The sequence below is a fragment of the Atta cephalotes genome (genome assembly GCF_000143395.1).
Source record: "Atta cephalotes unplaced genomic scaffold scaffold00038, whole genome shotgun sequence".
NCBI lineage: Eukaryota > Metazoa > Arthropoda > Insecta > Hymenoptera > Formicidae > Atta > Atta cephalotes.
Window position 1 is genome coordinate 1,302,640 of NW_012130102.1, and position 11,666 is coordinate 1,314,305.

The 11,666-nt window shown below is 32.9% G+C and overlaps 1 protein-coding gene across 1 annotated transcript in view; it reads right to left on the minus strand.

Annotated features, from left to right (window-relative positions):
• Positions 1 to 301: 301 nt before the first annotated feature.
• Positions 302 to 11,666, minus strand: part of LOC105621906 (5-hydroxytryptamine receptor 2B-like) — an 18,996-nt gene continuing 7,631 nt past the window's right edge. Inside the window, exons 3-7 of the mRNA XM_012203342.1 lie at positions 6,912 to 7,136; positions 4,356 to 4,695; positions 2,207 to 2,419; positions 1,840 to 2,136; positions 302 to 548 (exon numbers count right to left, since the gene is read on the minus strand). Coding sequence (XP_012058732.1) covers positions 302 to 548; positions 1,840 to 2,136; positions 2,207 to 2,419; positions 4,356 to 4,695; positions 6,912 to 7,136 — 1,322 coding nt within the window. The remainder of the gene's footprint in view (positions 549 to 1,839; positions 2,137 to 2,206; positions 2,420 to 4,355; positions 4,696 to 6,911; positions 7,137 to 11,666) is intronic.

Here is an 11,666-nt window from a genome sequence, read left to right on the forward strand (position 1 = left end):
ATAACACTGCACAACAAACTTAAAGCTTCCTTCTAACTTCTTGGTTGATGTTAATTAGTCAGAAAACTTAATTAATTAGGTGACTGCAGTCGACTTAAGGAAGCAGAATTAGAATCTCGAACCGAAATTTCGCGCATAGTTTCCAAGTAACAAGCAGAGAGTATCATAGTTACTTAAGCTAAAACAAGCTTTATTTACATTCTATGTACATTAATTCTTCAATTAAGATTGTGTCCGTTTCCATGAAGAGGACAAAAATCATGTTGTGCAGCGTTGATCTCATGGATTATCTACGAAGAATTTAATGATCGTCTTCGTGATCGCGTTCGTGAATGAAGAAGGTATCTTGATACAGAGAGCTTGGCGTTCGGTGCATCATTGTGACAAACGAGCTTCCCGACGCCGGCGTCGATGTAGGATTTGGTGTTGGTGTTAATAACGGCGTACCTTGAAGACTGATGGCCAATGGAAGAGCACCCGATGTGCATAGGCCCATCGCTCCTCTTCCGCTTCCAGTAACCGAGCGATATCTCGAAGGTCGCGTAGACCTAATTAGAGTTATAATATTTTTATTAAATATACTTTCTTCCTTTGTTTTATTTATTTTATTGAAAGGAAGTTATATAATATATCTAACAGTTTCTGTTAGATATATAAATTAGACCTTTATTAAATGTTCTGGTCAATTGAAGCTTATTTCAAGCTTAGTTCAAAAAGCAAAAAATCTGATTGGAGCAAAATTAAAAGCTTAAGCAGTATTTCTGAGAGTTGTATTATCGGAAAAAATATAATTAATTAATAAAATTAAATAATATTAAGTCGAATTGAATTAATATTGCGTGTTAAGAATATATAGAAAAATTTTCCAAGTAGTAAACAATCATCGTGACAATGTGTTACGTTAAATTTTATTCATTACACATTTTAACTTAAAAATGATGTATTTTTTGACGGTTAAGTCACACAGATTAAAGACGTCATTACAGTCAAATAGACATTACTTTGACTTTCAAATGATGTAAATAAAACTTTACTACTTTATCGATGTTCCTTTTGCTTTCTAAAGTTAGAATCATATAATGCCTTTTGACTTGCAGTTTCATGTTCTGTAACATGTAATTTCGTGTCTTCATATCTTCTGACATGCATGCTGCCTGGCATCCTACAAGCAGTACGCTGAACCTTCTAATGCGCAATAGCGATTCCTGTAGTGAATTGTACTATTTACAGTGTAATATTGAGCAGCATGCATGACAGAAGATATGAAATTGTGTTTCACATGACTGTAGTTTCAGACAATATAATATAATCAGAGATTTACTTAAGATTGCGCATAAGTTTAAAATAATTGGATTATGTTTTAAAATATTAATTTTTCTCCAATAAATTTTCAAAATACACTTTTCGGATTAAATTTTTTAAAAAAGAGAAATTTATGAATTTTGAAGAAATTTTATTTTAGATTTATATTTAATAAATAATAGATATTTGTAAAATTATTAAGATGTTTCTTTTCTATATATAAATAAATATTTTATGAATATTTTACAAAATTTAGAAAGGGCATAAAGTAGGATAGGATCAAAAAATGAATATTCTCCTCTTTTGACACGAAAATCACTTACACTGTATAGAGTACACGATTGAAATTTAAATTTAACGTTTTACATATTGTCTTGATTGATGTAAAGTTTTTTTGACGTGTTAAAGTTAATGTCAAATATATGTAATAATAAATATATCATAATCGACGTTGTGGCCGAATATTGACATGCATTAAAGTACTAGTTACTTATTCGAAGAGGATTATTATATGAAGAGGAAGCATAATTGTGTTACCTCGAACACTTGCATTTCAATAAGCGAATAAACGCGGCTCGGAAAGTCTTGTTGAAAATAGTATAGATGATCGGATTGATTGTCGAGGACACATAGCCCAGCCAGAGGAACGTATCCACTACGTGTCTTGGCACGGGACATTTGGGACACGCGGCGAAGAAAATGTTAAGTAGGAAGAACGGTGCCCAACACAGTACGAACGTGAAAAACACCAGCCCCAGGACTTTGCTGGCCTTCTGCTCAGTCGCGACCGCATTCGCGGCCAAGGATCTCTTTTTCGTTCGGCCCGCTAGAAACCTTGAAGAAGAATGTCGATTTTCAAGGATGTGGAATTTTTAATGTCCAGATTCCTTGGAGAAATGGCTACCTGAGATTTAGCGTGGTCGGCGTAACGTTCAATTGCAGCTTCAGGGCCCTGAGGGTGAAATTCCGTGTTTCGCGCGCGATGTTCTCCGGCGTTTGGGTCGTCTGATCCACTTTCGACTTGAGCCGAGGTCCTGCGGCGGGACTTCCGGCGCCGTTCACTTCTGCTAACTTCAAATGCGGCAGAACCTTTCTCACACCTCCACATTTGTCGCCGCTTCAATAATTAAACGAAACTTTCTAAATCCCCTAGAAACTTTTGTTTTCGTAGACCAAACATTCCTTTGTTACTATTACTTTATCTTCATAATTAATCTTTAGAATTAAATTTTTTACATGACAATATAAAGATTGCTATCAATTAATATCAATAGAAAAAAATATTGAGTGAAGAGTTTCTCTCTATGTTATTATCTGTCATTATTTTTAATTAAAACAAATTCTTTTATAATAAAATAGTTTTATTTCCATTACTAAGAATATTGTTCTGATTAAACTCAATTCTGAAAATCAACTATAATGATCCAACAAAAGTGGCTAGCGTTTTGGTAAGATCAAACAGATTTTGCAGTTATTGATAATGCGTCCCCAATTTTTTTTCATCAACACGTTAATTTTTAATCGTAAACTCTCAATAATCTGCGCACGAAACTAATACTGCCATGTTATTGCTGTTGCAAAATTAAAGACACAAAATAAACAATGTAGCTTTCATTTCTGTAAAATATTTCGATTAAATCAATGAAAAGCATTCAATAAGAATAGCATTTTTTTTTAAACCCAGCAAAAATTTTGATTATGATAACTAATTAAATCAATAAAAAGGCCTAGAATGGCAAGAATGGCATTTTGGTGAAACCAAAAGAAACTAGAAATTCTATTTGGTTTTATTAAAATGTCATTCTTGTTGGGTCTTCTTGTTGATTTCATCAGAACATTTTTCTCACAATCGATGATATAATACAACGTATTTTACGGAAAACAAAACTACTTATTTCTTTTATTCCGCTATTTTATTTTGCAATAGCAATAACATGGCATTGTTAGTTGTGCAGATTGTTGAAAGTTCACGATTAAAAATTGACACGTTAATGAAGAAAGTTGGAAACGTATTAATTCACAGTCTCCGACCATTGCGTTGCGACGCTTGATTTAAGATGCATAGACTGGTGGGTCGTCGCTTCGCATTGATATCAGGGATGTTACATGTGCGATTTGCTTTGCATAAAATTACGCCATACAAATGTAGTTTGACGAATGATTAACATAAATAAAGTAGTGTTGTACAGCTATAAATTTATTTTAATAATTATTTTGAAATTTATTTATTTAATAAATATAATTATATTAATTACAAAATACAAAATTTAACTTTATTTCTTTCTAGAAATAATAAAAGTATGAAGTAATGAAGAAGTATAATTGCGTTTAATTAACTTTTTAACATTTATTCTCTTCTGTTTCAACATTTATTTTTGTACAATTTTATTTTTACGTTAATTCTAATTAATTGTAGATAATATCTGTGAGTGTACCTACATGCTAATTATATATATGTAATTTACAATTATTATGTAAATTTTACGTTATAATTTAATTATATAAAACATCTGATATAAATAATGTGAGGTCATTTGCAAAAGGTAGTTATCTCCATTAAAAATGTTTTTGGGAAAAGCGAAAGGGCTTGTACAATTTTTCTCAATTAAGTTATTAATAAGACCTTTTTTTTGAAAAATTAAGAAAAGATTTCATAAAAAAATAATAAATAAGAAATTAGTTTAGTTACAGAAAACAGAGAAAAAGGGGGATTTACCTTTTTTTTTGCAATTTGATCCACTTTTCTTCCCCGATTTTATTTATTGATATTAACTGCTTTTACACAGCTGAAATTCTCAATTTCATTAACATCAAGGGGTGCTAAGGAATCCAAAGATTCCAATATCTTTTTTGTTTTTTTTTATTTTTATCTTTTGCATTTTTTGACTCATACATTTTGATTGTAATATAGAAGGTATTTCCAAACTTAATCGTATAGCAGAAAAGGGATGATTTTTTTCGAAAAAGAAAACAAAATAACAAAGGTTAAATTTCTTTCACACACAAGATTTTATTTTGGAGAAAAATGATTTAAAAAATAATTGAATTCTCACCTTTCGTTTTCTGCACCGCAGTCGGAAGTGCGAATCTGTCTTGCCAAGGCTGACGGTCGCACGGTGGTGGTTGCGGTTGCAGAACTGGACGATGACGCTGTCGATGATGTCGTTTTTGCGGACGCGTATCTGCCGCCTAACCGACGAAATTGATCGCCCTCCAGATTTTCAGCCGCGAATCGGGCTTTCTTGCGTAATAGTTGTACTGTCAGAACGTAAGTCGCCACCATGACGATCATAGGAATGTAGAAGGCGATCAGGGAGCCGAATACGAAGAACGCTCGATTATTTATGACGCACACTCCCGGGCGTGGCATGATGTTCAAGGGATTAATTACGCCTGGAACAACAATCGTTGAGATCTCGTCACGCCTTGATTATTCTCGTCTTTAATTAGCTGTCGATTGAAGCTCTCGATTACCCGTTAAGCTTCTTGGGATTTCTTCCCGAATCGTCGCCTTGTAATCGTTGTTTCACATTTTACGGAATATTTCAATGTAAAATGGAACAGATTTTTATTTCAAGTGTTTGGAAATATTATAATATTAGGGATTTTTGGAAGATTGTTAAAATGGCAAGGACAGAGGAAGGGGGAGATTTTATTTTTGGAATACTATTTTCTTTTATTAAAATATATAACTTACAATCAATAGATATTTATGTGACATACGATTACTTCTGATACAATTTTGTTAGCCGTAGAATGATACCGATTGTACCGTTATAAAAAATTTAAGAGGGAAAAAAGATTGCAATTGTAGAATAGGAGGAAGAAAATATGGAATATATTATTAACTAGTATACAGTACAACTTTAAACGTCAGATACACGCGTACATTTCGTTATTTACAAATTTACTTCAATTACATCATTTGAAAACTACGTTCAAGCCCTTCGAGCCAGACTGAGTTATAAAATTAATACTGACATACGTCTCAAAATTATGTAAATAGAGAGTACACATTTTTAAAACTATCTACTACTTGTAAAACTGAAATGCAGTATTTATGACAACTCAGTAAACATTAATAACCAAAGTGGCTAAGTTGTAACGTTTATAGCATGTGAAGAAATAATTTCGACGGTTGCTCTCAGAATGCAGCGTAAATTGTACAAGATATCGTGATATTTCCCTCTTCTTTCCTCTATATATATATATATATACATCAAAAAGAAATTATTTTCACGAATAATTCAACCTCATCGCTAACTTGCGCAATCGAGCCTCTCTAACAAGCGAGCAAATGTGGAATTAGGAATATTCCGAGAAATTTGATGTAATTCAACTAATTAGAATTTCTATTAGGCTATTTGCATTACAAGAGGTGAAAAAGAGGAAGGAGTCTCTATTATCGATTAGGACGGCCATCGAGAGTCTTGATAAATGTGTATCATGCCGAAAGCATCGCGGCATCGTCACGCTTTTTCGCTCTTCATCTCGCGAGAATACAGTGAAAATTATCGGCTCATAAAAACGCGAAGTCCTCTATCGATCCGCCGAGGTATCGCCCGTATCTTCTGACCTTTACTTTGTCACAATTTGCGAAAATGTAAAATAATCTAGTTTCCACACTGAAGAGGACACACTTAAATCCAGAGTCGGAATGTTTGCAATTAACTTCGTTTGGTAAACATATACATTTTAATTGTTTGCGAATTATATTTTATCGCTTTATGAATATACAGTTATGCGCATATATAATTTACGCATTAACGATCGCAGAGACTCATATATTTTACGTGTATTACAATACCGTATATTTATTTAATTTTATAAATGGGGAGAGTCTTTTGGTACATTATTTAAAAATAGCAAACATTATCGAATATATATATATATATATATAGAAAGAAGTGTACAAATGAAAAAAGAGAGGAAAGGTAAACTGGGATACTATAATATATTACTGAAGTTAAAGTATGAAGTATTAAATTATAATTTATATACTTAAGTGGCAGGAAAATATCTATTAGGTCAGAAAATTCGTTCACTAATATGCATAATCGGTTTAGGATTTAAATTTTCCGCAAGAGATACGATGCAGTTCCTCATAAAATAATATGCTTTTTCGGAGAGTTTTTTTGCCGAGAATATGAGATTTAATTTACTTCAAAATTTTAGAATGAGCGCGCGCGCGCGCGCGCGCAATGTGACTTTACAAAGAAAAATGAGAGATCTAATAGAATCCCATTATTTATCACTCTTATAACGAAAATCCTTAATACAGTCCTTTTGCCATAAACGTTAACACAAAAGATAAACACAACGGACGATTTATCTTGGAATAGAATTACCCAGAATAAAGAGAATTATATATTCTATGAATGCGAGCAAACATGAAACGGCAGTCATACGCTTCCGTTTCTCGAATACATTTCATCTGGGGAATTGTTTGCCAATTCTACGCGTTTTCATCGCTCATACTTACTCGTTTTATGAGAAACGTGCTGATCCATATTGGGGGCTTTCTATTACTACGGGGGAGGAGGAGGGGTGGGTTCTCGTAAATAGCCGCTGCTGATATGAAGGGAGTAAAGAGGAAAAGGGTAATTTACCTAACATCGTGATGGAGCTGGAGACTAGCATGGCCAATAGCCAGACAGCGGCGATCTTGAAGCCCACCATTCGTTTCGTGGATGTGTGACGTGTCCTGAGCGGATTACGAATACCCAGGTAACGGCCCAGAGAGATGAAGCACATATGCATTATACTCGCCGAGCACGCCAACACGTCGCACGTCACGTATACGTTGCACCACACCACGCCGAACGGCCAATATCCTGAAAATTCGAAAATACGAGAAGCTAGGATGTCAGGTCGGGTCGGGGAAAGGTGTCGTGTTGTCTGATATGAACTTCTTAGGCCGTTCTATTATTCAAGCTTCAAAATTGAAGTGCTTATTTCGAAATTCTCATACGCTCGTATATTTGGACAAGGAAGGATTATGGAAAAGACGGCAATTTTATTATAGTTGTAATAGTTTATATGTAGTAATTAAGATCTTTAAATTTAAATTCTCTCAAAATATACATTTGATATTATGTGAAAAAATAACATCGTTACTTTTTTTTATATTCTTGAAGTTTTTTTCATATTTAAAGAAAAATATCATAAACTTTCACATGTATATATAATCTAAAGTAACGAATGTGAAATAACAGCTTCCTTTTTCAACTTTTAGTCAGAAAACATTGATTAAAAAATAAAAAGAAATTTAAACTGTATTCAAATTTTAGTCATATTTGAAATATGTATTAAAACATCGGATAAAATATAGCGAATAATTTATAATTAAAATAATATTTAAAGTTCTTATAATAATTGGAATAATAATAATTGATTAAAGTTCATTTCTATTCTGTAATATTTTACTTTTTTGAAGATTTATAATTAAGTAATTTAGTTTGCATAAATTTTCTTATTGTACAGTAAGTAGTTTCTTCATCTATAAAAAAATCACAGAAGAAAGAAAAAATAGTAAATTTTACGTAATTTTTTTATTAAAGTATGACTTTTTTATTAAAGTATGACGAGGAAGGATTTAGATGGAGATTCAAGTGCTGAATTGTTTTTCGGGATCTTAGACTTTTGTTCGGCATTTTTCTAGAAATTTGTGCTTCTTTCGTAGAGATGATAACGAGAAAATAGGCTAGGGATAAGCCTCATTGCATACATAGAGATTTAGCCAGAGCGTATGAAAAAATGCGCGGGAACGTACGATGCATTCCCGTGATGCGATGAATGGGCACATCAAACGACGTCAAATGTCGGAAATGCGTTACACAAACCGTCATTTTCCACACGTAAATTCTCCGAGCTGTCGATGTATTTTTATCGCTTCAAAGATTTGTGGAAACTTGAAGAGTCCGTTGATACATCTGGAACATTTTAGGGCTGTATTCATGTAGCTGTTTATGATTTGATAAATGTTCACAATTTCAGAAGTCGGACGCTTGCTCCTATTTCTTACAAGAATTTATTATTCTCGAGTGCGGTCTACGATTCAATTTATTGGTTATTTATTGATTATCATTTATTTAGGTGTACAACTTTGCTTCCGCCGCTAGAGATGGCTTTAGCGGTTAAGTGGTGGTCGAAATAAATAGATCATAGACGTCATACAATAAACTTGGGCATCTGTCAACATAACCCCATAGAAACATTAGTCGATTTGTATCTGCATCATAAAGTTATTCTCGATTGAAAATATCAGTTTACGAGCCAAATTCTCGTCATTTGCGGGAGGTTTTAATTTTTTGCTTCAATATGAAGAAATCTGCGGCTGAGGCTCATCGAATGCTCTCAAATACTTAGCGGTGAGGCCGCTATTAGTGAAAGAACGTGTCGTGAGTGGTTTCAACGCTTCAAGAACGGTGATTTTGACGTCCAAGGTCATGCTCTGTATTTGGTGGGACCAGCTCGGCGTAATGTATTATGAACTGTTAAAACCGACTGAAACATCACAGGCGATCGGTATCGAATGCAATTGATGCGTTTGAGCCAAGCATTGAAAGACAAACGGCCGCAATACAACGAAAGACACGATAAAGTGATTTTGCAGCATGACAATGCTCGACCCCATGTTGCGAAAGTGATAAAGACATACTTGGAAACGTTGAAATGGGAAGTCCTACCCCACCCGCCGTATTCTCCAGACGTTCCTCCCTCTGATTATCACTTGTTTCGATTAATGGCACACGGCCTGGCTGACCAGCACTTCCGGTCTTATGAAGAAGTAAAAAATTGGATCGATTCGTGGATAGCCTCAAAAGATGACCAGTTTTTTCGACGCGGGATTCGTACGCTACCCGAAAGATGAGAGAAAGTAGTGGCCAGCGATGGACAATACTTTGAATCATAAATGTATAACCAGTTTTTTACAATAAAGCCTCGAATTTCGGAAAAAAACGGCGGAAGCAAAGTTGTACACGTAATATTTTCTAAAAGAGGCGAATAAATAAATATATGTGTGTGCGTGCAAATACATGTATTTTGATATTTCTTTACGTCTTGATTGAGTAAATTTATCTAAACATAATTTTATATTTCTCTATGCATTAAAAATATTTATAAACATTTTATATGATTTGAACTTTTCGCGAAATGAATCGTATCACTTGATATTAACATTTGATTTTCGAAGAATATTTACTTAATAAAAGTCAAACCTGAAATTTTCCTAGTGCAACGGAATGCAACATCTCGTATGCAGTTACTCGGTGTTATTCCAGGGATTACACAAACATTGTACGATTAGACCATATGATAATGGATTGTTCAAACTAGGGATGCACCGGATCGTAAAATTACCGGATACCGAATATCGGAGATCCGGACGGAATGTAACATCGGATATCCGATTGGATCCGAAAAGGCAATTTCTACGAGTCGAAAATTCGACATTTTCCGGATATCCGACCGAATTCCGAGAAAGTGTCTTCTAAAAAAAAAACGTATAGGGAAAAAATTCTATAAGGAAAAAATTGTAATTTTGCAACAATGTATAAGATATTATAGCATCATAAATATGCATACTTATTTCTAGAACATTTGTATAAGAAAAAACTCAACAATTTAATGATATCAATAAAAAGTAATTCAATGCTCAATTAAATAAATTAAAATAATCCGTTAAAGGACTCAGAGTACAAGCAAGATATTCTTCGCTATTGTTATAAATTACTACACATTATATTTAATTAATTAAAATACAGACGTTTCGACCTTACATCCGGTCATTTTCAATGTTACAACCATACTACCATCTACATTAAAACAATTGCAATGGTATACAAAAAATTCCAAAAAGTCTTATAATATTAAAAATCTTGAAGCATCAACGTGTGCAATCGGAAAACCTTGATAGGACCGCAAGAAGTTTCCATTTCAGGAATGAATCCCATTTTATTACAAAGTATCAGCAATAATAATTTGCCATATACAGTTATTGGGTCTCTTCTCAAACGCTTACAGATACAAATTGTCCATACAATGATGTATTGCTATGTAAAGTAATAATTAAAACTATTGAGAATTTACTCAAATTAAAATTTGCAAGATTTATATTAATATGTATATTATTACTATAACGAAGATGATCAAAATTACAGCGCATAATAGTAAAGCAAGCAGTATTAAGATCAGAAAGATATAAAATGTGTCATATTCTTCCGTGCTTGTTGACAACTTATTTGAAATTAACACAGAATACGAGTAACGAGAAAAATCGACAATTGTGAGTGGTGAGAAAATTCAAAGGAGAGGATTAATGATATCAAATTTCAACCGGATATACTCCTGGCTATCCAGTCGAATGGTAAAAAAGTGCCGGATATCCGGTGTATCCCTAGTTCAAACAGTAATTTTATCATTCTATTTTACGATGTTTCTTATTTTTATCGTATCGAATTTGTCATTACGTAAATTCTGATATTGTAAGTACAGCTTAGAATGAGTAACACTTAACGAGTTGAACGAAAATCACGAATACTTCAAAACTTGGTTTCTTCTTTTAATCCACCGGCATGGATCCTAATCCAATTAAAATGATCAACTTAATCCGTCGTCTCTTAGTGTAGTGCGCTGCACTCATAGTGAGAATTAAGGCGAGAAGCGCAGAATTTCTGAGGACGCATAGTAACCCCAAAAATTTGCATAGTCGCATTATATTAAGATCTCCTCGGAGACTACGTTGCGAGGAATTTCATTAGTAACAGATTAAAGCACGGCGTGATGAGCAGACACATTGCAATAAAGATCTAAATACGTAAAAAAACAAAAGTGAAGAACAAAAGTGAAAATAAAAGTAATGAAATAAGAAAATGAAATAAGAAAATCTGCTAATATCATAGAATATTCTAAAATTCTATTGTTGACATTCAAGGTGATACGGGTGACGCAGATTTGGTGCAGATTTTCGATATAATACGTGTTTAATATTTGATCAAAGACAGCGATTTTGAATAGCGATTAAATTAAAATTGTAAGTACATATCGCGAATTACATTTGAGTAATCCATTTGCAAAAGTATTTCCACTTGAAATGTTTTTTTAATGAGAGCAAAAAATCTTGGAATTTTTTTCATTTAAGTTATCAATACGATTCTCTTTTTGAAAAATTAAGAAAAAATTTATTACCTTAATCAGTATATATATATATATATATATATATATATATATATATATATATATAATAATAATAATTATATATATATATATAGTAGTAAGTAATATTACTTATTATTAAACTTAACTAACTAACTACGTTACGTTAGTTACTTTTAATTTTACTTACGTAAGGAAGGTAAAGT